Source organism: Camarhynchus parvulus, chromosome 7, assembly GCF_901933205.1.
Source record: "Camarhynchus parvulus chromosome 7, STF_HiC, whole genome shotgun sequence".
Lineage (NCBI taxonomy): Eukaryota > Metazoa > Chordata > Aves > Passeriformes > Thraupidae > Camarhynchus > Camarhynchus parvulus.
Genome location: NC_044577.1, coordinates 9749492 through 9774201, shown reverse-complemented (window position 1 = coordinate 9774201; position 24710 = coordinate 9749492). Strand labels below are relative to the sequence as shown.

Here is a 24710-nt window from a genome sequence, read left to right as displayed (position 1 = left end):
TTGACTTCTTTTTGGAGATGTGTCTGCTTATCCCTTCTCAGTGGAGATGACTGCACCTCTAATATAGGTGTTTTGTTTGACTGGAGCAAGCTGTTCTCACAGCAAACACACTTGCTTTCCTGCATTATCTGTCTCCTGGAAAGAATGCATTCTCCAAGGATTATATTCATGTATTTATGTATTCTTAGTATCTTTCTTTAACAAAGCATTCTTTAATAAAGCATTCTTTTGATGAGCAAAGGTAAAGTATTAAAGGCAGTAAAAAAGTAGTTAGTGAGGAACTTTGGGGAATTATTGATGTTTTAAACCCAAGCTGTTATTTAGTGTAAGCTGATCCCTTTATTATTGAAGAGGCAAAAGTATATGGTCCATAGAGGTAACAGCACTATAATTTCATGCAGGTGTTCTTTTGAAATTCAAATGTCAATGTTTGAGTCCCAGAAACCTTTACTGATTCCAGCATTTTTGTGTAATGGAGCTATAAGATTATGGTTATGACATAGTAACAGCTATTAGCTTTAAAAGAAGGGGAATATGGTTTCACAGAGTTTTCTGATTAATTAACATATATATCACTTTTTACATGGCCATGTGATAGCTTTGAAAGAATCATAAATCCCCCCAATTTAATTTTTGGCTTATTTTTAATTAAAGAAGGAATTTATTGTGATCTGTATGTCTGCAGGAATGTCAATTATAAGAGGACACGTGTAGTATCAAAAGTACATTAATTTTTCCCGTGAATGAAAATTCTTTTATGTTCTGAAACATCTTATTTTCTTTAATGATACAGCAAATGGTCCTGTGGTCAGGTACCAATGTATCTGCTTTGCTGGGTTTACTGCTCTTAGTGTTTTCATTAGGGATCCCATGCAAAGCAATCTCATTAAGCTGTTGAGGAAGCATTAGTAGGAAAGAAAAAGGGGAAGTGCCAGTTTCCCCCTGAAGGCAACACATAAAAGCAAGGTGGCAGGAGAAATGAAAGAAACTGGGAAAACTGTGTAGGTATCACATGCTAAAGTGCATTTAGAGTATGGAATAGTTCAGAGGAAACCTGTGTGTTTTATATGGTATTGAAGTCATTTCTCAAAATACTGAAGTCTTGTTTGCAGATAATTGAACTTACTGCTGCTGAAGAAATCTGTGTGTTTATGGGGCCTTAGAACATGTCTCAGCACACCAGCTGTAACTTTCAGAACAGCCACAGATACTTGTTTTCAATAGATCTAGAGGTCAGGAATCCATCAGTCATCAAGAAAAACCTCTTCTAATCAAGATTTTTTTTCTGATAGCACCACACAAGACATGTCAAAAAGCTACATCCTCAGCTGCTTTGAACTTACAGGGTTCCTCTGAGATTTCTTCTTCTGTTTACATTAACTGCAGTTTCTAGCGTTATTAGCTAAGAAAAAAAAAACATTTTGGTGTCTCTTACCCTATGAAGTGTTTGTATTGTTGCTGTGTATAAGATGCAGTCTTGCAAATCCATGCTCATTTTGTCAACATCTGGGTGCCTATGTAGTGGATAGCCCCTTTCTCAGTTTTGTGCTGAATTTCAAGAACAGCTTCTCTTGTATTAATCCCACTGACACAGTGCTAACAGCTGATCTTACATTTCTCTAAATGCATGTGTGAATGCAGTGCTGTATAAAGCCCAAACTGAATCAGTGCTGCTTCTGCTGGCAAGTGGGAGAAGAAGTCTCATTGTCATGTTTTCAAGTGCTCTGCTTTTTCTAATAATTTCTAGCAATAAGTCCTGAAGTTTGGTGTTTTGTTCCGTAGATTGTATTTTTTTAAAATTTAGTGTACCTGAAAGGGAATGTCAGATCCATTTCTTGAATCAAGCATTTTTCTATCACCAGCCATATACAGGTATTGAAAAGTACTGTATGCTGATAGAAGTCATTGAGAGAAAGAAATATGAGGATGCAAAACTTGTAGTATTGCATTTCAGCCTTTAGATTAATGTACCTGTCAGTGTAGTGAGAGTATTTGTCCCCCATCACATTATGGATTGTCTGTGGATAGAACCAGCAGCTGGTAACCTTTCTATTGCTAGATTCTGTTTGAAAGTGACGAATTGACAGAAGATAGTCACAGCAGACTGGATAAACAGTAGCTCCAGAAACTCTCTGAAAATTAAGCTTAGGTTGCAATAAAAGTAACCAATATAGATGGAAATTGGAAGTTGGAAGTTTTGGTTGGAATAGTACACTGTCTTAACCATGCTCTCATGTAGCCATAATATGTTCTCAGTGTGAAGAAGAGATGCTCAAACTTGAGTTCTTGTTACTTAGTATGTGCATTTTACAATGTGGAGAGTCCAGTACTTGGTGTAAATCCTCCCAAATTTTGCAAGTGCTGAACCTCTGATTTTATGTGAGCCAGAAATTCTTGTGAGTCCTGGGTGTAAGCATTGTTGGTAGGTAAGCAGAATTGCTCAGTTCAGGAGGAAACTAACCCATAGTCCTGCCTGATGAGTTTTAAGTCTCATAAACCTTTGTAGGTGATTAGAAATCCTGTCTGCATTTTGAATTTTGCTGTAAAGCTTGTGGTAAATAGAGCATGCTTTGTCTGTGTGTGTGAACTCATCTGTGAGGAGGAGGAAGTGGGCTCAGCAGCTTCTCCACCTCCTGATTCCCTGGAGGCACTGTCAGCCAGACACTTTCCTTTGAAGGGTTGTTCTGAGGTGTCTCCTCTTTGTTCTGGGAGGAAGATAGTAAATAAATGTTGATATGTAACTGCAGCAAATTTAAAAATAAATAATCCTTTTTGGCTGAGCAGGCTTGCAGGGTGGGTTTCTGAGTAGGGATAAGTGGGTACCTCAACCCTCAAGGAATCAGACCATATATGTGTCAAAATCTTACCCCAAACTCTGGAGTTTTGTACTTCAGGACTACTGACATATTGTTAAGCCAAGCAGAGGAATTGAACTGCCAAGACTTTCATACACATCCTGTGTCTGAGCTGGCTGCTGTAATTCCTGCCTGCCTTTGGCCATTGCCGTCTGCCTGTGGCCATCTCTGTGCCCAGAGGTAAAACCCTCACCAGCCTTACACAGAAGAGTTATCCCAATGGAGAAGGAAAACAGACATTGTTCCAGATAGGGAAAATCCCAGAGGATCAAGGGCAGCCATAATTATAGTTGTTCTGCTTGGTTGGAAGAATGCAGAGGAACTACAGGGGAGGTCAGGCTTCAGTTAAACATAATACTCTTTTGTTTGCAGCAAATGCAGTTTAGCAAACAAAACTTTAATCAGTGGCACCAGAAACATGGTTCAACGTTTACCTTTCCTGTGTTCTGATATAAAAAGTGATTCCAGCTTCCTTCAGATATGTGTCACGTTCTTCCAAAGTCCTACAAAATCATCCTAGTGGCAAATGTCTCATATGCCTTTTTCAGGGCTGATGATATAGTAGCAGAAATACAAGTTGCAGAATTAGGTAAGTTATAATTTTTGTCTGTTAAGTAACAGAATGACCCAACACACAACAAGGATATAACCAGCAGCTCTATTTTTAATTTCCTGTTAGAGTATTTCTGAAGATAGGTCGCTGAATGCTGGACCCTTTTGTTGTGTCTCTTTTGCCTAGGGTCAGTCATGAAGTGTTTAATGTGGTTTTTATTTTCTTTCCAGCTGAAATAAAAATCTGTTTTAAATACTACCATGGTGTTAGTGGAGCCCTCAGAGCTACTACTCCATGTATCACTGTGAAAAACCCTGCTGTGATGGTGAGTTTGGCCTCTTTGTTCATTGTATTTGCAGATGATTTATTGATAGGTTTTATAAAATGATAGTACTAATGGCAGTATTAATTGTCAGACCAACTTATCAATGCCTCCTATATTTACTATTGACAGCAATTATTTAAAAGAAAAAAAGTGCTGCCTTACAAAACTATAAAAACTGGAAAGTGATTTTCATGGTTTTGTATTGCTCATAATAAAATAACAGTAAAAAGTCACTGGGCTTAACTGAATTCTTTTATGCTAAAAATTAGACTCTGCTTGCATTCAGTTTTTTGCTACTTACAGCTTTCTGTAATTTAACACCATAATAGAAATTTTTCCCACTGATTATATAACTGAAACCATGTCCAGAGTCTCCATGTCTTCTTATTTCTTAAATATTTCCTAATATTCAGTATGAAACTGTTGCAGAGATGGCAATTGTTAGTATGAATTAAACTGGACAAAACTCTGCTCTTGCAAAAATTACTGAACTCTTTGAGTGTTCATATACCATTGAAATTTAGTAATTCCATGATGATCAGGAAGTATTGTCTTAATGCATTTGTGTTATGAGATTTGTTTAAGTTTTAGAGGAGTTTTTTTAGTTGTTTACGTAGCAGTGGAATAGTTGTTAAGCAGTGGCAGAAAAGTCTTCCAAACTTGAACCATGATGCTTTTGCTGCAAGTAATTTATCTAACAAGTTAGTTCTTCAGCTAAGCTTCAGCATGTTTCACAGTGCATTTCATTTGTTGATGTTAGCTGCCAAATATTTAAGATCACAACTGTCAGGGTGGTGTCCTGACAATTGCAGTGTTGAGGATGCAGTAAAGCAGAAATTACTCAGACTGCATAGCATTTATTCAGAACTTGTGCATTTGCAGGGTTGTGTATTATATACACAACATGCTATGGTAATCTGACACTAAATGTGCTATACTAGATTTTGTATCTCAATATCCAAATATGTGTGGGTTTTCTCTTAGAATTACAAACCTAGGTGGTAGCATCATTTAATTGTCAGATCTCACTGTGAGTAACAGTTTCACAGATGCATACAGACTCGATACTTTACTGGAGAAAATGTGTCATAGTTAATGAGCCTTCCAGCTACTGTCTTTATTCAATTTATAAACTAAAGACAAGTAGTCTGATTTTGAGCAAGAGGAAAAAATGCATCTCACAATAACTCTTATAATGGGCTGAGTGCTGCACTACATCATTACTGAGAAGCAGAGTGATTATACTGAGTGGAAAAACCACTTGAACTTTTGTATTTTCTTGACCATATCATGTTATCTACCAGTAGTTTTGAGATTCATTGAACAAAAGGTCTTCTGAACTTCTGTCATCTAAGTATGCATTTAATGACTTGGTAGTTACCTGGAGGGCTGTCTTTGAGAGTTATGGTAATTCTTGAAGGCTTATACCAGCTTTTGCTGTTTAAATTTCTTTCCTTTGAAGGGTAATGCAGGGTCCTGGCTATTGTACAGAATTCACACACCTGCCAGAAGGGGTAATTTTATATAAACATTTTTGTTTTTGTTAACAGTGCAGACTTCCAGAAATAGAGAGCTGTTAGATTTCCTGATGAGAATGTTCTATGACAGTTCAGATGATACTTCCTAAAAATGTCATATTGGGTTAGTTATGTGTAAGTAAACCTGTTGTTAAACATTAAAACTTCACTGCATTTCCATGGTTTTGGTGTTGAGCTTAAGCACTGTGCAATAGAGACCACTGGGTTCTCTTGGTACTGGTTGTGTCTTTTCTTAGAGAAATGCTGTTTGAGGAAGTGGTAAGAGTCATGGTGTCCTCATTCCCCTTTTTTATGGTGCAATAAATTCCTTGCTTACTGGATTTTTTCATACTGATGGTGCATCACGCCGGGTCTTTCATTCCATCATATTTTTGGATAAGCAGCTAACATTCTATTGTGTTACTTTGGCTCAGGGGAAATGGAAGGCCTGATGGAGCATTTAGAAACACTGTGTTACACCAGACGACATGAGCTTTGTGCTGCAAAACTCTATGTCTCTGTGCTAGGATGACATTTTTCACTTGGGGCAGAAGTATTGAAACTGCTGTTTAGATCATAATGGAACAGGAAGAGGTTGTATAGAAAAGTCATGGAAGTGCTAGGGAACATTGTCACCATTCATGTTACTATAGCTGAATTGTCAGCAAATTCTGTTTTCTATAACGTGAAGTTAGCAATAAAAATTATATTATTTGAATGGAGTCCAACTTGTAGCAGAAAAACAGGTATAGAATGGGGAAGGCCTTTTTGTTGATGAGTAACATTTTTAACAAGGAAAACAGTGTGTGCTGAAATGAGCCCAAAAGAGGAAACTGTAATACACAGCATTCCCGTGGCATTGCCTGGACAGCATTGCTATCACAGTAGGATCACTCACACTGCTTCCATGGTATCTGTCTGTAGACAAGGGGACACTGATCCAGCTGGAATTAACCCATTGCTTTTGACGCCTTCACAATTTGGCTACCACCTGTCACTACTTAGGCATCCGTATAAAATCACTGGCATAATAATGTCATGTGGGGTGGAAAAGGGATAGTTCTGGGCACTCTGGCAAGACTTGTCTTGCCCTGAGAGGTGGGAAGTGCCCACGAAGCTGGCAGTGAGGGAAGGGAATGGACTGGCTGGTGAGTGGCAGTGCTTGCTGGCACGATGTGTCCCCTCACAAGACCGCTGCAGCCCACAGGGATGCCAGGCCCCAACATCATGGCTGTTTCCTCATCACTTTGTCTGGAGAAATCCACACACTTGTTAATTCCAATGAAATTCCAGTGTGCTTGCTGATCATCGTGGTAAGTATTTGAAATTATATTATTAAGTAGCTTAAAGCAGTATAAAAAGGAATGACTATGTGTTTGATGAATGCAAAGCAGCTTCCCTGTGGCTACTGCAGCTCCAGAGTCATTTATCCATCTGGTGACTTCAAACCACTGCTCAGGGCTGCCTCCCATTCTTCATCTACACTCGCAGGTGTGCCCATTTTTATTCAGCTGATTTGCATCTTTCAATAGATCAGACCCTGTTCTATCACTGGCATTAATCCTCAGCACTGTGTTTGGCTCAGACTTTTTCTATGTCACCTCTCCTGCCTGGGAGTGAGTGCAGTGCCTGCCCAGGGAGCCATTTGTCTTCAGAGATGTCTCCATTGATGTCTCTGTGATAGATTATTCGGCTGGATGCACATCTCCTCTGTCTTGAAAGACAAATCCTTCTGCTAGTTGAAAGAGACAGACATTAATACAGGAGAAACTTTTATTCTGAAGTAGTGCTTTACCTAATGAGGGATTTCAGTAGAAACCAAACCTCAAAAATCTGTGCAGCATAAGCTTTTAGACCACATTTATATTTAGATGTCTGATGCGCTTTTCTGTTTAAAAGGAGCTTTTGTTAATAGAACTGAAAGCTTTTTTAGTCTCTCTTTCATCTCTTTGCTTTTTTTTGTTGCACACTAAATTATCTATTTGTGGAAAGTGACAAAAGTTACATATGCTGTCACTGGACAGCTCAGTGCTTTGATGTGTATTACAAATCCATGCTGTTGTTTGTTATTTTACAAAAGGGAAAGCTGTAAAAGATACAGGGTTTTCTCTGATTAATATTGTCTGCATGTGTGTTAGCCTGTACATGTTCTGTTTGGAAGATTTGGGCTACTGGTATATTAGCACTGTGTGACATAAATAACAGATATTTTGCTGTAAACTAATGCTGTGGCTGAGGCTGTCTGTGGTGATAAGGTAGCTCCTTCCCTAACATAGTACCTTAAATTCTGTTATCATCCTCAGGCATGTACAAAGCAGATGAAAACTTCTGTGGTATATTTCTTTTTTTTTCCTCCTCTTCAGATGGGAGTAGAAGGCACGGATGAAGGTGCTTCTGGAGCTCAGCACTCTAGGAAGTTGGTCAGCTTTACCCTATCAGGTAAAAACCAATACTTCTCTGTCTTTTACAAATTATTCTTTAAGAAAAAATGTAAGTTTCTGTTCTAAATAACATCAAAGATGGGATGCTTTTCTTCTTTAGCCTCTGTAGGAGCACACTCTAGTGGCTTGAAAGATGTCATTTCTTTAGAACTTCTGTTTGTTGAAAACTAGCCAGAATCACGGATCTTCAGGAGTGAAAGAAATGGATTTGATATAACCCAGCGTGAAAAATTTAGGGAAATTTCCAGTTTGCACAAGGGACAGTTCCTCTCTGATTGAAGAGTGGAAAGCATAACTTGTAACTAAAATGGAGTCTGGCACCATCACTTTGAAAAAAGCAGTAGCTGAATGGTGGTTTAGAAAGGGAAAAAAATTTCACTTGTTACAGAGCTAAGCTGTCATTACAGTGAAATAGCTGTAGGGGTTCAGTCTACCAGCTTCACTTGTTTTGATTAGCACTTTATTCCAGGGAAATCCTGTGTGAGACAGAAGCATATTCAGCTTGAGCAAAGGCAGATGAAATTTGCTTCTGAATCTTGAAGAGCTGACAATAAAACGCGCAGAGATTGTAGAGGTAGAGCAGAAAAAATGCACTGCTTTTTGGAGTGGCCTTTCAGCAGTTATCTGAGATAGAGCTGATAGGTTCTACAGACTCACATAGTGGACTATACAAGTAATTGCTTTGTGAGTTCTGAAAAACCTATTTTGTTTAATAGACAGTTGTGATTCTGCCTGAGGAGTCCCATGAAATAATTTTGACTGATAGGCATGTGACTCGTGTCCTGTAATGTTTTTGGGTTGTTCATTTACACATGACTCTATTTCATCATGTTTCTGCTGTGTGGCTTAATTCTGAATATTGGATAGGATTCTTTTTTTTTTTTACCAAATCCACAGGCATGGCATTTAATTTTAGAGCAGTGAATTCTGCTGGATGTCTAAACTGTATGTGCCAGTTGCATTACTGCATACTGGTGCATACTGGTGTACTTAATGGAAAAAGAAAGTCTTGTGCTTCAGCAAACCTACAGAGAAACAGAGAAATATTTTAAAGTTAAGTATAAAATCTAATATTATATAGAAAAGTACCTCTTTATTTTTCTTGTTGCTGAAGCTTGCACTGTCATTGAAGTCCTTAGTCACGACAATATTCTCCTGAGGAAATTATTATTTATAGTTGTAAGTTGTGAGGGCAGCAGTACTGAGGCTTCCCTAGGAAAAAAAAGAAGCTTTTTCAGAAAGGCTCCTTTTATGTGAGGTGGATTATCTGCTCTGTTGGGAGAAAATTGCATCATGGTCCAGAGCAGACTTGGTAGGTTACATTTATCAAAGACTGAACTTTTGGAAAGTGTCTTTTCACTGCAATACCTCCCATACAGTTTTTTATCTTCTCTCCTCACCCAGAAACAAAACAAGTACTGTGTGGTTCATTTTGGGATGTTTCTGTTGGGGTTTCTTTTTTTTCTTTGAGTGGAAATACCTTAGATGCCTTACTGAGAAAAATAAAAAATATATGTAGGTGAGCTACAAGTTTATGCTTTTTGTTTTACAAATAAGTGGAGGCTCAAATGTAAATGAGGATGTTGATACCTTTCTTCCTTATATTCTTTTGGGAAAACACTTGATTTCCTGCTGTACACTGGATCCAGTTAATGTGTGAGTACTTTTAAGTTGCTTTATTTAGTAATCTATGGTGAATTGATTTCCTGGGTAATATTTTAGGAATACACTACTTTGTGAACTAGCTTTAATTTACTCAGTTCCTTTTTCCTTCCTTCTTGTTTTGCTTTATAGATATTAGAGCAGCTGGACTTAAAAAAGGCATGTTCTTCAACCCTGATCCTTATCTAAAGATGTCCATTCAGCCAGGCAAGAAAAGTACATTTCCTACGTTTGCTCACCATGGCCAGGAAAGAAGGTCGACTATCATCAGTAACACAACTAATCCTGTTTGGCACAGAGAGGTAATGTATCCCTTCTGGGAGTTGTCTGCCAGCTGATGCAGCGTACCAGCCTTGCATTTTCTCCTCATGCATTAGACTTTACTCTCTGAAAGCTGTGAGCTTATTTTGTAGCTAGCTATTTAAAGTGACACCAAAATTTTAGTAATTTTAGGAACCCTGTTGGTGGATAGAAGCAGTTATGGTCTGCATATTAAAGCTGGGTATTTAAGCTGCTGGCAGTTCATTCCTTTCTCTGCTAAAAAAAAGCTGAACCCACTTAGCCACCCTGTAGATTTCTTCAAACTGCAAAAATAAATTAATTAAAGTTGGATTATATGTTGTGAGAAGACTCTTTAAGAGAAGTTACACTACATGAACATTCATGCTCAGTGATTGCAATAACTGTTCATCAGGTGATAAATATTCCTTTTTGTGAGGCTGAGGGATGCTCTTTGATGTAGCTCCTGCAAGCTACACCTTGCAGGAAGGAAAACCCAGGAAGGTGTTAGAGCACCACTCAGCAAGGGGGGAAACTGGTAGTCTGGCCAGTTTGCCAAACGTGCTTGTATTGGGTAAACTGTGCAGATCTCATGGAAGGAAATCAGTCCCACAACTGTCATTGGATGCAGGAGAGCCATGTCTGTGCTTTTGAAGATAAATGTTTATGTGGCAAAGAGAAAGTGCTGACACACATCCATAGCCCTTTCAGGACTGGCAAGCCTGTACTGTGGTGAATGTTAATGTATTCTTTGGGAAGATGAAAATTGAGTAGGCTTTGGGAAATGTTTCCACAAATCATAAAGCAAACAAGCAGTAAAGCAGAACTGAGCAGGGCCAACATTAGCACTGCCCTAGGGTGCTTGGTTGTGGGAAAGACCGTAGATGTGAATAGCCCTAAAATCTTTTAAAAGAACAAAGTTCGGATCTCTACACTGATTCTTCAGCTTTCTGTCTGTCTGTCTGTCCATCTATCCAGTAGCTAGAAGGAAAATTTACTCTTTTTATCCCCCCTTTTTTTTGACTCCTCCAGTTCTCCTTGGCTTTGAAGCTTATTAGAAAAGAGATAATGTTCACTGGTGCACACATTGTATTAGCTTGCTTTAGCTGCTGGATCTTCCCTTTAGCAGTGCTCTGACAAGAGCAGTTATGATCCCATTACATATTCTGTCCTAGTGGTGCAGGATTGATCCTGTTTTACACCTAATACTTTCTGCAAAGTAATTTGCAATATTATAGCAAACTGAGAGTGACACATTTTTAAGTTCTGTTTATCAGAGGAGCCCAGTTGTGACAATTGCTCAGTATGAGGAAGGTATTTTATTCCTGACCCAGTTTAATTGGTTTTTTTTGAAGATGTTTATCTGATGCCTACAGCTGAACTGCAGAGCTATTTCTCCTATTGCTCATTGTTCAATATATCTTTGGCTACCTAACCACACGTGATTTTAGGCATTGTGCACAGGTGGTTTGCTCAGAGGTCATAAAGGTGGCAGATAGTAAAAGAATAACCAGATGACCTTGTTTTTTCTGGGTAGGTTATGCCATACTTTGCTTGCTTATTTGGAATATTTTAAAATCTAGAAGACAAATACAAGTTTTGGGCTCCTAAGCTTGTTTTCATAAGGGAATTTATCATCACACTGTATGTAAGTGTGTGTGTCTGCCAACATGCTTACTTAACATTTACCCTGTGCCACTTTTGAATCTTTTGGCCATTGTTGGGCAAACTTGACAGAGCAGTACAGATCTAAGAGATGAAGTACTCACAAAATGCATGAAAATGAAAGCTGAAAAGAGTAACTGTGTTAGTGTTCCCATGTAGGGAAAGGTGGAAAAATGATTTTACCAGACATTAAAAAATCTTCTTTAAAGTAGCACCATATTGTTTAATGGCCTCAAGTGCAGGTAAAGGTTCTCTTGGAGTTTGCTGGGAAGATTTGTCAATGTTGGGGCAAAACTCCATAGAAAATTCTCCTTCTGTACTAATGCTGCTCCTGAATGTGCTGTATACACATTGCCCTTTTGACTTCCTGTCATGCATACAAAACATGAATGCCAAGCATGGTTTTGGGAGGGAGATTCTTCTGAGCACAGCCTGGAGTGAGACACTTTCCTTGCTCCTGCATGGACCTGACAGAGTACAGCCAGGATTCCTTCTCTTTTTGCTTTCCCCTATGCAGATGGAAACAAGCAGCAGGATACAGGGTGTTCTACTTTCTGACATACACCCTGAAAGTGCTTTTATCCAGTGCAGTTTCTTACTGAGCAATTCTTTTCAAGAAACTGTAAAAGGGGATGAGGAACAGTAAAAAGCTAGTTACATATGCAAAAATTCTTTAATAAATGATGTTGACATTATTTTGCCATGTGGAAACTGCTGTCATCAGTCATTACTTTTGGAGTTTGCTACACATTAGTAGTAATTAAGTACATTCTTTCTGAATAAAGGTGTATTGATATGGTGTCAAATATGTTCTTTCCTTCCAGAAATATTCTTTTGTTGCACTTCTAACAGATGTCCTGGAAATTGAGGTTAAAGACAAATTTGCCAAGAGTCGTCCAATCATCAAACGCTTCCTTGGGAAGTTAACCATACCCGTTCAGAGACTTTTGGAGAGACATGCAATTGGGTAAATGAATACATTCTTAATGCTAGCTTGTGTTCAGCAGGAGGACTCAGCATCTAGGATACTGAGAACAAAGAGCAGCCTTTCTGGCTTACTGGTACACACCAGCAAATTTTTACTACATCTGTACTAAGAAACATATTGTAATTTTAATAGCTTTATTGCCTGACTGGAAAATGACAACGTTTCTAGCCCTGTCCTGAATACATGTACCCACGTTTCTGTTGGTGTGTGTCTTTTTCTTTCAGCCTTATTTCTTTACATAAAAAATGCTATTCACAAGAAACCTTACCCTCTGGCTAGCTAGTCAAGAAGCAAGGCATTTTCATAGTACTACATGGTTGTGTGCACATCTTTTAGAACAAGCAGGTATAGTTGACTGACTTCTTGTACAGCTGGTGTCTTTTTAATTGTCAGTTCACTAATCAGAGATGTAATATCCCTTCAGTGAATTAGCCAGAACTGCAAGGCTGTGACTCCTTATTTTCAGAGTGCTTTTAGTACTACATAATTAAAATTGCCTGTTGTTATGAATAGCTCAGTGATGGGACTCAAAATTCACCTCTTGTGCATGCCTTTTTTAAAGGCCCTGCCTCAAAGTTTGCTAAATTAGTGTCTCCATTGATTTAAACAAGCCACAGGATTAGGCCCATGAGGAATCATGGTGAAATTAAATGTATTTTTTTCTGCTTTAAAGCTTAAGGGCAGTGTAATCACACTTATACAAACTGGCATCCTTTTCCATAGATATTCCCCTCAAAGTAACAGGTTGCATAAGGGGAGAAAATCAAATTCAATTTGAAAACAGTTTTCAGCTTTACATTTTCAAAGTGGTGTCTACACTGGTAAGTAAAGGAAGAATAAAATTGCAAGAATAGCTTAAAATTTTGATTATACCTTCTGACACAGAATTTTTTTTAAAAGCCTGTCCATTTGTTTTGTAGTGGTATCCAAGAACAGTGCAGGTATATACACAATACAACTTTTCTAAGAAGTGCCTCACATTGAGTTTCAACATATTGTATTTGATTGAACAAGCAGCTTTTTCTAATAAATTTGCACACTCCTGTACGCTCAAAAATAACACCATGATCCAGGCTGGTTTTAAAACCTAGTGCAGGGTGTGTATTTCTTTGCTAAACACCAAAATGTTTTTCTGCTCTGGTATTCCTGGTGCTGTGATTTGTGGAAATTACCAATTTGCTGTGTTCATCAGTTCTCACCTCTGTTTCTTCAAACCATTAATCTGGAAGACATTTCCTGCTTTCTTTTCTGAATTTCAGTTCTGTATATTTGATATATAAAATCTTCTTAGGAAAGGAGAGGCAGTATAAGAAATATGTATTAAGAATATGGGTATTTGGATCGTTTGCCATACTGCTGTTAGAACTGACATTAAATCTTTGCCTCTTCTTCTGTAATATACTTGTCCATTTTCAGTTTTTGTGTAAAGACAGATAATATTTCACCAAAGGTTTTGCAAAGTAAAGTAGTGGTTAATGTAGATGTGAAGTAGAAATGTACCAAATACACAATTATAACTGCTAATGCTCTTGCATTTTTTTTGTCAAGCAAGTATAACACCATCATTTTGTTGGTGATGCTTAAGGGATGAAAAAATGAAATCCAGAACCATCCCCTTGTAATAAATTCTGCCCCAGTTTTAGCTGTAGTCAGAGCTCACAAATCTGTGTAATGAAACAGCCAGTGGCTTTAATTTCCTGGAAAACATGATAAATGAGCATGAGAATTATCTAGAATTGATTCAGCTGAATAGAGAAAAGGCATTATTCATGACATGGCTTCCTCTATTCTTGAATGGCATGGAGTAATAGAAAACTTATGTAAGAACTGGAAACCTCAGATATCTGATGATGACTTGTACTTGGAGTACAGTGTGAGGAATCTGTGACAGGTCCTGGAGACACTACTGCAGAGATTTGGTATCCTGTGGGCTATAGAGCGGCGTGGAGAGGGGAGGCTGCTTGTCCACTCAGGGCTTTTTTTTTTCCCTAAAAGTTCATGCAAACTGCTGCAGCTTATTTCAGTAATAGCTGCATTTGTTTTATTTTGCAGTAGAAGTGCTCCCAGTAAAGGAGAGGTGTTTATACCACTATCAAGTTATTTGCATAAATAACAATAATTTCCTGTGGAGGTCTTTAGTAGCTCCCTCTTCCTTCAGCTGTCCCAGCTGTGCTGAGGGGAGCTGGGGGCTGTGAATTCTGGCTGTGCCTAAATAAAAATATACAGCCTGGGATCTGATCCAAAGTCTCAAGTTGATACAAATGTCTAACCTTGTCTGAGCCTCACTGAATTCAGTAACTCTTAAGAATATATTTAAAGATAAATTCAAGCATTAATACTTTTACTAAATCAGAACGTAGAAGTGCTTTGTTGAATGTGCAAAATTATGAAGTAACTATTTGTGACTTTTATACATAGTAAAAACCACAAGGGGGCAGAAAGGTTTTGTTAATTATAAAACACTGTTGGCGAAAGGAGGAGGTAAGGAGAGAGGGATCTTAGCAGTTTGATTTCTTTAGAACTTAAGATATTTAGAGATGTATAACAATTGGTGGGGCACAATCTGGAATCGGTCAAACATAGTTTTTTAGGCTGCTTTATCTGTAAACAAAATGTATTTTACACCATTGTTGGAGTTTGTGCATTTCTATGCAAACCGGATTATATGGCTGATTTTAATACCATAATAGGAATTAAATACTGAAAATATGAAGTCAGCAAAAATTAAAAAAACCCAATATTTTTGATTTTGCAGAGACCAGGTTGTCAGCTATAATCTTGGCAGAAGGCTCCCTGCTGATCATGTTAGTGGGTATCTCCAATTCAAAGTAGAAATCACATCTTCTGTTCATGAAGGTGAGAATTTGTCAATGATCTGGATCTCCAGATAGTTGTATGGAGAGAGTTTCTCTGTATTTCTGTGTCTAGGCTTTTCTGTTGTTGAGGACATAATATACTTTCTCATTTGTGTATGGTCCCCCTACTACAGATTTTTTCTATTGGGATTCAAAATTTAGATATGGCATGTACTGCCTTGGAGATGACAGTTCAAGAGCCATCAACACTTAACATATTGTTTTTGATTTTCTTGGATAGTTTCTAAATGAATCTGCTTATTATTCTCATTGTATGCTTGGCAGTGCACTGTCTTTTGAAAGGAAAATGGGAACTTTAAAGTCATACTATACAGCTCTTAATTTTTCTATATCCTACAAAGCAGTATATAGACTTATACAGAGAAAATTCTGTAACTGCTGTTCCAGCTCTGTAGATGCCTCTGTTACTTTGATTGAAGTTTCTTCCCAGAGTTTTCTGATTGAAGTAAGCGTCTTCAAGGATGTGTGTTTTTGTATAGTTTAAGTAGAATGAACTGTGTGTTCTTGATGCTTAGTGTTTCACCTTCAGTCTTTCTGTCTCTGCAGATGCTTCACCAGAAACAGTTGGGACTTTGCTAGGAACCAACTCTGTAAATGGAGACTTGGGGAGCCCCTCTGATGATGAGGACATGCCAGCAGGACATCATGATACATCCACGGTGTGTTCCAATGGCCCAGTCTTTGAGGAATCTTCTGGAGACACAATCCTGAGACATTCTTTAAGGACTAGTAGGACTCTGGAGACAGACCAGGATGACCTGACCTCTGGTGGTTCAAGATCATCCCCTCCCAGAGGCCGCCAGGACTCACTAAATGACTATCTCGATGCAATAGAACACAATAACCATCCCAGGCCAGGGACATCTGCCTGTGGTGACCGTCCACGAGGAGCCTCCCCAAAACTGAGGAGTAGCTTCCCTACCGACACAAGACTTAATGCTATGCTTCACATTGACTCAGATGAAGAGGAGCACGAGCTGCATCAAGACCTGGGTTTTCCATCTTCTTTGGAAGATGATGGTGGTTTAGTAATGCTTAATGGTGCTACCAGAAACGTTGAAAGAAATGAAGTAAGTTCCTCATCGGATCAGGTAATGCCAGGGCCTGCAGAGAGTGAAAGGGTTTCAGCCTCTGATGCTCCTTTGCCATCAGCTGATGACCAGCAAGATTCTCTCCCAGAGCTTCCACCTCCGGAGGAAGGAGGCGAGAGCCTGCAGGGCTCTCAGGCTGAGGCCGCAGCAGAGCAGGCCGGCAGCGAGTCCCCTGCCCCTCCGGAGGCGGAGCAGCCTCCTGGCAGCGCGGACCCGGGAGCTGCTGAGGCCGCAGCTGGGAGCAGAAGGGGCGTCAGCGAGACGGAGTCCATTGACCAAGGCTCGGAGCCTTCGCAGCTGTCGTCGGAGACGGAGCAGAGCGACCCCGCTCGCACCGAGAGCGTCAGCGAGGCCAGCACCCGGCCCGAGGGGGAGAGCGACGCCGAGGGCGCCGACAGCTCCTGCAACGAGAGCGCGACCGTGCGGCGCTCCTCCGTGGAGATGCGCTGCTCCTCCTGCGAGAGCGCCCGGTTTCCCGACACTCCGGCCTTCTCCCCCCAGGAGGAGGAGGAGGAGGAGGGAGCCTGTGCCCCCGAGGCAGCTGCGGCCGAGCCGGGTGCCGAAGCGCAGGAGCCTGCGAGCGCGGCTGGTTCTCTGCCTGCGGTGCAGTTACCTCAGGAGGAGGCGCAGGAGGCTGAGGCAGGTGAGCTGCCAGACCAAGAGGAAGCAGAAGAAATCTGGCAAAGAAGAAGAAGCCTGCAGGCAGCAGCTGCCCAGAGCCAGTCTCAGGATGAAGAAGTTGAGGGAGCGCAGGCAGCTTGTGAGGGTGCCACAGCACAGCTTGAAGGAGCTACTGGAGGTAACAACTGCAGAAGGCACTTTCTGGAGTGCACCTGGAAACAAAGATCGTTAATTTCTCAATTTCATTATCTTTCAAGATTTTTTTTGTTCTTTTGAACTTATTTATTTCTTCAAGAGACTCTTGGAGGTTTTTGATTTTATGAAAAATCCAAACCTGAAATATCCAAAATGTGTTTAATTTAAAATTGGATGTATTTTAATTCTTGAGAAAGCTGTGAGGAGGAGGAAAGAATTCCACAATACTACCCTGCTCACTAATGAAAATGGTAATGAGGGACAAAATTCCTCCAAAAGTATGAAATGCAAAATAGAATTTATATTGCGCTCTTTTCTTTTGGATGTTTTTTATTAGCATTAAAACATAAAGGTAATCCAAAGAAAGGGGAAAGGAAAAATAATAATATTTTATCAGCTTCAGGCTCTTTATTTTCTTTTTCCCAGTTCCTTCTCTGTACAGATGGATCCTAGTGCACTGGAACCTTGGGAGGAGAGAAATGTATTACCCAAGTTAACACTGTAAAACTCTTATTGATTTTAAAATTATTTTAACAGTTGAAAATTTTCTGTCTCACTAAAACCACTGAAAGTAGAAATGTGTCCCTATTGAATTGTTTCCAAGCAACTTTAATAATGGAATCTGTTCAGTTTCTTCAGGGACTGAAGTATATCCAATCAAGTGGGTTTCCAGATGCATCTTTTTCGTCGCATACCAAGAGCTATATATAAGCAATAATTTCCTGTCTTCATAAACAGGTTGTTGATGTGAAATAATAATTTTGGTGTTTATTTCAAATACTACCAATATTTTACAGCATTTTCTAGGCATTTGGGATGCTCTTTATTAGGTGTGAGGTTGCATCATGTTTTGCAGATCAGTTTGGCTGCAGCAAGGAAGGACAGTGGACAGTTCCACCTCCTACTCTTAAGGTTTCTGGGGCCAGGTGGAGCTTTGTCCTGGGATGTGGCTCAGGCACAGTTTGTTTCCATGCCCTGATTTTGGCTGCTCACAGATGGATGCAGCACATCTCAGAGGTGATGTATCCAGGACCAGGACATCCCACAGGAATCACTTGCCTAGAACTGTCAGCATAACTTATTTTGATCCCAAGAAAAGACGACTGTTACATATATCCTGAAATATCATAGTCCTGCAGAAGCTTTAACACAGCTTGCTCAGTTTAGAGGTAACTCTAGGGATTCCCCACATTGACTGAAAAAAGAAATTTGTGTGTGTTTTGGTTCCAGGTTCTCCAGCCAATGGCCACCAGCCCTTGAGGTCCCTGCCTTCGGTGCGTCAGGACGTTAGCCGGTACCAGAGAGTGGACGAGGCTCTGCCACCAAGTGAGCTTCTCCATCCTTTAATAGGGGCATAAGCTGCCTGTGGCTCATTACTGAGAGTTCATTACATTTCCTTTTTTGAATGTGAGAACTGAGAATGAACAGCTGAGGAGCTGGAAGTGATGAGTGATGATGGTTGGGTCCGGTGTTGTTGCTGTGATAATTACACCTGGTGCACACAGACTTGCTGAGTGTCACTCTTGCAGAGACAGTGCTGCCTTTCCTGTGTGCAGTGCACAGGGGCAGGGAGATGAGGTGATGGTGCCTGTGAGGTACTGTGAGCTGTCAAGCGCTCTGAAATCTCTGAATACTGCTTGTGTGGTAATGATTTACAAAGGAATGTACAACATCTTTCATATCTGCAGATTAACTTACAGTTGTCTGTGTTGTGCTTTCCTTGCATTTTTTGATGCAGAGTGAAGATTTTATATTAAAATAAACCTGATCATTAACCAACAATTAGATGAGCCTCAACAAACAAATTATTTATAATTTCTCTAATGCATATAAAAAATGCATTGCTCTCAATTATTGAACTTATTCATGTGCTTAAACTTTGAGAAGTGAAAATCTATTCAGTATTAGGTATTCAAAGAAAGGACACGCCCCCCCAAAAAAAGGTACACAGCTGATAGACAAACATAGCTTTAAACCAAATATGCAAAAAAAAAAAGAAATTCAGACTCACTGAGGTCTGTGGCAAAGCTCTGTTACTTTAAAAGTGTCAGGAACTAAGATATTTAGTGTAAAATGAACAGATCCCTGTTTCCCAGTATGGTATGGGACTGTGTTTGCTCTGTAGTTGGAACAAGTAACTGGAAGGAGCCTGATAGCGGAACACAGATAGATCTGTGTGTGCAAAGCCAGGATGATGATATGGTTGTGCTGCCTGCTGGTTCTATTATAATCAGATTAATCTTGTGTGCAGATCTTCGAGTTAATTAACTGGCACCCTATTATACCAGTTGTACATTTTACAAAACTGTGTCTGGGAGACAGATACTTCAGAAATGCACAGAGATAGCTGGTCCAGTTCTGTGGTTTCAGAACAAAACTATACACTACAATAACTTATTGGAAAAACTGCTGAAATGTTCATGGAAAATGTTTTAGCTGTGTAGTATTTTAATATTTCTGCCATTTGCTGGATTTCTGCACAGTCATGCATGTATGTACACATCACCCCTTTGCAGTCAAAGCCCAATACAATCTCGATGTAAATAAATCATTTGCTAATATGAATAAAATCTACTAATCCATTGCCTAGATTCGGTTTTTTTCTCCAAAGCTCTGCTTTCAGATGTGTAACAGGTTTCATATTTTAATACTGAAAATGATATGATTTTGAGCTGTAAACTATAATTTGTTTTTAATTTGGATTATATTCAATTTGTTATTTCATCAGCATTTGAAAGTAAGGAAGAAAAATATGTGTAATTCTTTCAGTCTTGTGTTAGGTCAAGTTAAAGAACAAGAGAAAGAATTTAAACATTTATCTTTTATTTCTGCCTATAATGTGCAACAATATGCTCCAATTCCTACATTCCTGGCGAAAAAATGAATAAAGCTTGAGCATGAAACCTTGATGAATGACAATTTTGTAGTTCAGCAAACTATTTGTAACACATTTGACTAACAGTTATTTGATAGAATATAGCCTTATATAGGAACACAGCAGAAGACAATCTTGTCCATCACACCACTGATGAAGATGTTTTACTTTGGAAGCCATTGCCCAAGTGTTTAAACTTGTGTATTCAAAATTAAGTGCAGGAAAAAATGGTTTTCTTCTGCAAAAGCATGTTACAGAAATGGTGATTGTGTCAGAATTGGGCATAAACATGACAAGAAAAATCCCAACTTATTATACAGTGGTTTAGGGCTTGACAGTTAAGCAGGATAATAAATTCACCAATGTGAACTGTTTGAGGGATTTTTTTTGTTGTTTGTTTTTTTTCCCAGTGAACAATTCTATTCTTCCTGGAATACTTGGGTGTTCTATTTTGTTTATGAACTCTGGTTTAAAAACTTGAGTGTTTTTATTTTGTCAGCAGATACTACTTTCACTTAGACTTGCAATATAGACAGCATCATCTAGGCACCTGCTGAGCTCTCAAAGACTGTTTTTCAACTGATGTGCTAAACGGTTTTCACTTTTCTGTTCCTGCAGGTGTCTAAGAATCAGGCATGTCTGTTTCTGTATAGCTGTGTGTTTTTTATATACATATGCATATGTCTATGTTGTAGTAGGAATTATTATTATAGAGACAATAGGTGGGGTTGTAAAAGTGACAGAGCTCAAACAAATCAGTGAATAAGCCCCAAGCCCTCCATAGTTTACAGTATTTTATTGCTCCTTAGACTGGGAGGCTCGAATTGACAGCCACGGGCGGATTTTTTACGTGGACCACGTGAACAGGACAACAACATGGCAGCGCCCCACGGCTCCCCCAGCCCCACAGATCCTGCAGAGATCCAACTCCATACAGCAGATGGAGCAGCTCAATCGCCGGTAAGAGTCACCCTTGGTGCTTGTGAATTCTGTGTGCTTGCACAGCTACATTCACCATTGCAAGGCTGAGCATGGAGACAAGGCCACAGCTGCTCCCACTGCTGGCCTTAGGTGGTTGTTTTTGTGTGGCCGTTGCTTTTAGTTTGCATGTGAGCTTCCAGAACTTGTGCTCCGTCTGTGATCTTAAGCTATCTGACCAAAAATAATACATCTGATGATGGTTGTCAGAAATTCAAAAGGCTATTAATGCAGAAATCAGAGGTCAATATATTTTAACCTATATGGCAGAAGATATGGGCAGGCTCCCTTGGAGCCAGAATTGAGTCATAGTTACCATATACTATATGTAAAGTCCAGTTTTCCAACCCTAGGTACCAGAGCATCCGAAGAACAATGACAAATGACAGGCCTGAAGAGCACACAAATGCCGTGGATGGAGCTGCAGAGGAAGCTGAATTTCACCATTCTAATTCAGGTTAAAAAAAATTAATTTTTTACCCCTTCTTCAAAGAAGGGAGCTCTTATCTCATAGATGATTTAATGAGAGTACATAAGGCAAACCCTAACTTCTTCTTCTGAAAGTCTGTGTGAAAATGAAGACATTTGTTTTCAATTCTGTCTAGTTTTGAAGGTTATGACTCAGCCTGCTCAATATGCTGAAGAGAAGATTGTGAGATTCAGAGCACTTTTCTGTCAGTACCAGACTGGTTTAGAGAGCAGGACACTTGCAGTGAAAAAAATATAAAATTGTGTGATCTGGCTTACAAATATTTTGACTCTGCTATTGCAGTTTGAAATAGTAGAATGTAGAACTAGAAGGGGCTTCAGGCAGTCATTGACTACATTTCTAGATAAATTGGATGAGCTGTTCCTAGGCCATGCTTGCCAAATGCTGTCTCATGAGTTCTTATATTCTCCACTTGAGGGACATTTTTTAACTTTTTTAGACAGTCTACTCATTATTCTTTTTATAACATACCCTTAAATCCATTGCTTCCTAGTCTTTCCTCGTGACTTCTGGGTTTAGGTCTCAAATTAGTTTTTTGGCCGACTCAGGATTGTCTTGAGTTGGTCTTCGGTTTCTGAGGAATATTTCAGAAAATCAAATAAAGCTATGACTTTGCTGTACTGAAGAGATTGTGGAAGTGTCTTACATAAAACACTCCTTGTACATTACTGCAGAAGGTTTTGTTTTGTTTTTTATTTGTTTGTTTGTTTATTTTCTTTTTAGTAGTTTGACACTAACCAGTGTTCAGTCTTTGATCTGCTAAAATCAAGTCCTGAGCCTTGTGTGCAGAACTTTGGCACAAATGTCTGTTTTCATCTGGTCTTAGTGAGTTGATTATCCCTACCTGCACACAGAGCTGTGTACTTTTCTAATGTGCCCCTGTACTTTTGAATCTTGTCCATTCTGCTGTCCAAGTACTGCAGAATTTCCTAATTGGAACAAGTTTTTTCTTCCCTATCCAGTCATTAGTAGAATAATGAGTAGGACCAGAGCCAGAGACATCTTAATGAAACATCTTGGTGGACTCTTACAGCGTTATCCCATTCCTTCTGAGAGCTCCTTCAGACCTCTGAAAGAGCCACCAGTGTCTCAGTGATTACTCCACCTTATTTCCTAACTGTTGGAGTGCATGCCACCTGACCTAAAGGCTTTGAAAACCTTAAATCTGCACCATGATCTTTAACCTGCTCTCTCTCACCTCCATTTTTTCATTCTTCTGATAGTCTGTCCAGTGTTAACCTTTGAAATGAAGATAGGAAGAAAGACCTTTTGTTTAGGGTTCTGAACATCATTACTTTTTTTCTTTTCACTAAGCAGTTCTCTCCTTAGTCATCTTCCTACTAAAAATTTACTAACATGTTGATAAAGCTTTTTATCCATCCAGTTCCTTGCACAGCTGTGTGGTGTCCTGTGCTTTGGCTTTGTCTCTAGATGCTCTTGATGTACTCTTTTAAAAGTCTCTCCTAAATTAATCTAATATGCAAGCAGTGTCACCCTTTTTCGAGTTTCAAGTCATTGTAAAACTTGAGATTTACCCAAGTGTTCCCTTTTATTGCTTGTAGACTTCACTTCTGTTGTAGCTGTTTGCTTTTCTACGTTTGTGCTGGACACAAGTTAAGCAAATTCAGGCCAAACCCTAACCAGCAAATTCAGCTGAATAGACTTCTCATAAACCAAATTCATAAGCCTCAAACTGCAATAAAAACCCACCTGGTGACCCATTCTGGTTTCCAGATTGACCAGATGATGACAGAGGACTTACCTGCTGCATGTCACAGCATCTTCCAGGGTGTGAGAGTTGCCTGGAGTACACCCAAGTTTTGCACCAGTACTGAGTTCACATAAAACTTCAGTGAGTGTCTGCAAGACACTCCCAGCCCAAGTATTCAGGCACAGCTTCAGGAGCCTTTGTGCCACTCTGCCTTTGCCCTGTTCGTGATGTGTTCCATGTGGGACAGCTTGAGGTCTATTGTTTAAGTAGTGTTTCTAAAAACCCTCTTGTTTGTTTATTTTACCAGTTTCCCTCACACTTCCTGGTTTCCTCTACTGTGTTCATTTTATTTTCTCCATTCCCTTTGCTTAGAATTTTACCTTTGTTATTTTCCTCTTCTTTTGTTATTTCTTCTTACTTTTCCCTCAGTTTAGAGCCTCATTCACTACCTTTCTCCTTGCTCTGCTTGTGTGTTACGATCTTTTATATCTATGATAGCTGTGGTCTACATGATTACTATTCATTTGATGGAGAAGAGTGCACATACTGCAACGTGTGAAAAAGAAAGAAACTGAAATGTAGATGGCAGAACACATTTTAGTGTAGTATCACTGAAGACCGAATCTGAACTTGTAGTTTTTCATTTACATTGAAAATACACTTCGATATGTCTTCAAAGAGAACTGGGGGCAACAGTGTTCACATTGTAGCAAACAACACTCAATATTTTTTCACTTCCTTCCTGGTACTGAAGAAAAATCAGAGCACTTCTGTAGTTGCTAGGAGAAGACACAGATGTTTATTGGAAGTTGAAACTTGAAAGGTACTTCCTTGGCAACCTACTTCTTACTTACATAAGCTGCTTCAATACTGTATCAAGACTGGGACTGTGGTAATGGCAGATTTATTATTTGTTTTTTAAGAAGGAATGAAATATTTATAATTGTACAGTGACTTTTATAGCCATTAGTTAGCTTTAAAAAAATAACTTACCTGCATAGAGCTGCGGTATAGCAGTGCAGACATGCCCAGGGGACTTCATTGCATCTTATATAGAAGCACAAACTTGGTAACTCAAATAATGGAACATGATTTTTTTTTTAATGGTTGTTTACCAAAAGCCACGGGTAAATGTTACTAAACTAAGATTGTAATATTTTCAGAAACTTCAGTGTTACGTTAGAAGAAATTTGGGTACACTTATGTGGACAATCCTCAATAAATCTGAAATAGTTGTGTACTTAATGCTTTTCTTGTTTTTGTGATTCACATCAATATAGTTGTTTGCAGGGATGCTTTGGTAATAACTGCTGGAAATCTTTGACATTTTCTCTGCTCTTAGATTTTCGAAGAGAGAATGTGCTGCCTCACTCTACCTCCAGATCCAGACTTACTTTATTGCTCCAGTCTCCCCCTGTGAAATTCCTTATCAGCCCAGAGTTCTTTACAGTGCTGCATTCTAACCCTGTGAGTATGGTGGCTACAGCTCAAAGGCTTTAATAAATGCAGTTGTTTGGTGTACAAAAACTCTGCTCAGTGTTTGATGATAAGATATTGGTAGTACATAGGGAGGCTAGATTCACTCATC

The 24710-nt window shown here is 39.2% G+C and overlaps 1 protein-coding gene across 1 annotated transcript in view; it reads left to right on the top strand.

Annotated features, from left to right (window-relative positions):
- Positions 1-24710, top strand: part of HECW2 (HECT, C2 and WW domain containing E3 ubiquitin protein ligase 2) — a 143886-nt gene that overhangs the window by 71234 nt on the left and 47942 nt on the right. Inside the window, exons 4-13 of the mRNA XM_030951967.1 lie at positions 3639-3733; positions 7614-7689; positions 9486-9655; positions 12122-12264; positions 15041-15141; positions 15708-17051; positions 18299-18394; positions 20753-20903; positions 21275-21378; positions 24465-24589. Of these exons, the coding sequence (XP_030807827.1) occupies positions 3639-3733; positions 7614-7689; positions 9486-9655; positions 12122-12264; positions 15041-15141; positions 15708-17051; positions 18299-18394; positions 20753-20903; positions 21275-21378; positions 24465-24589 (2405 nt within the window). The remainder of the gene's footprint in view (positions 1-3638; positions 3734-7613; positions 7690-9485; positions 9656-12121; positions 12265-15040; positions 15142-15707; positions 17052-18298; positions 18395-20752; positions 20904-21274; positions 21379-24464; positions 24590-24710) is intronic.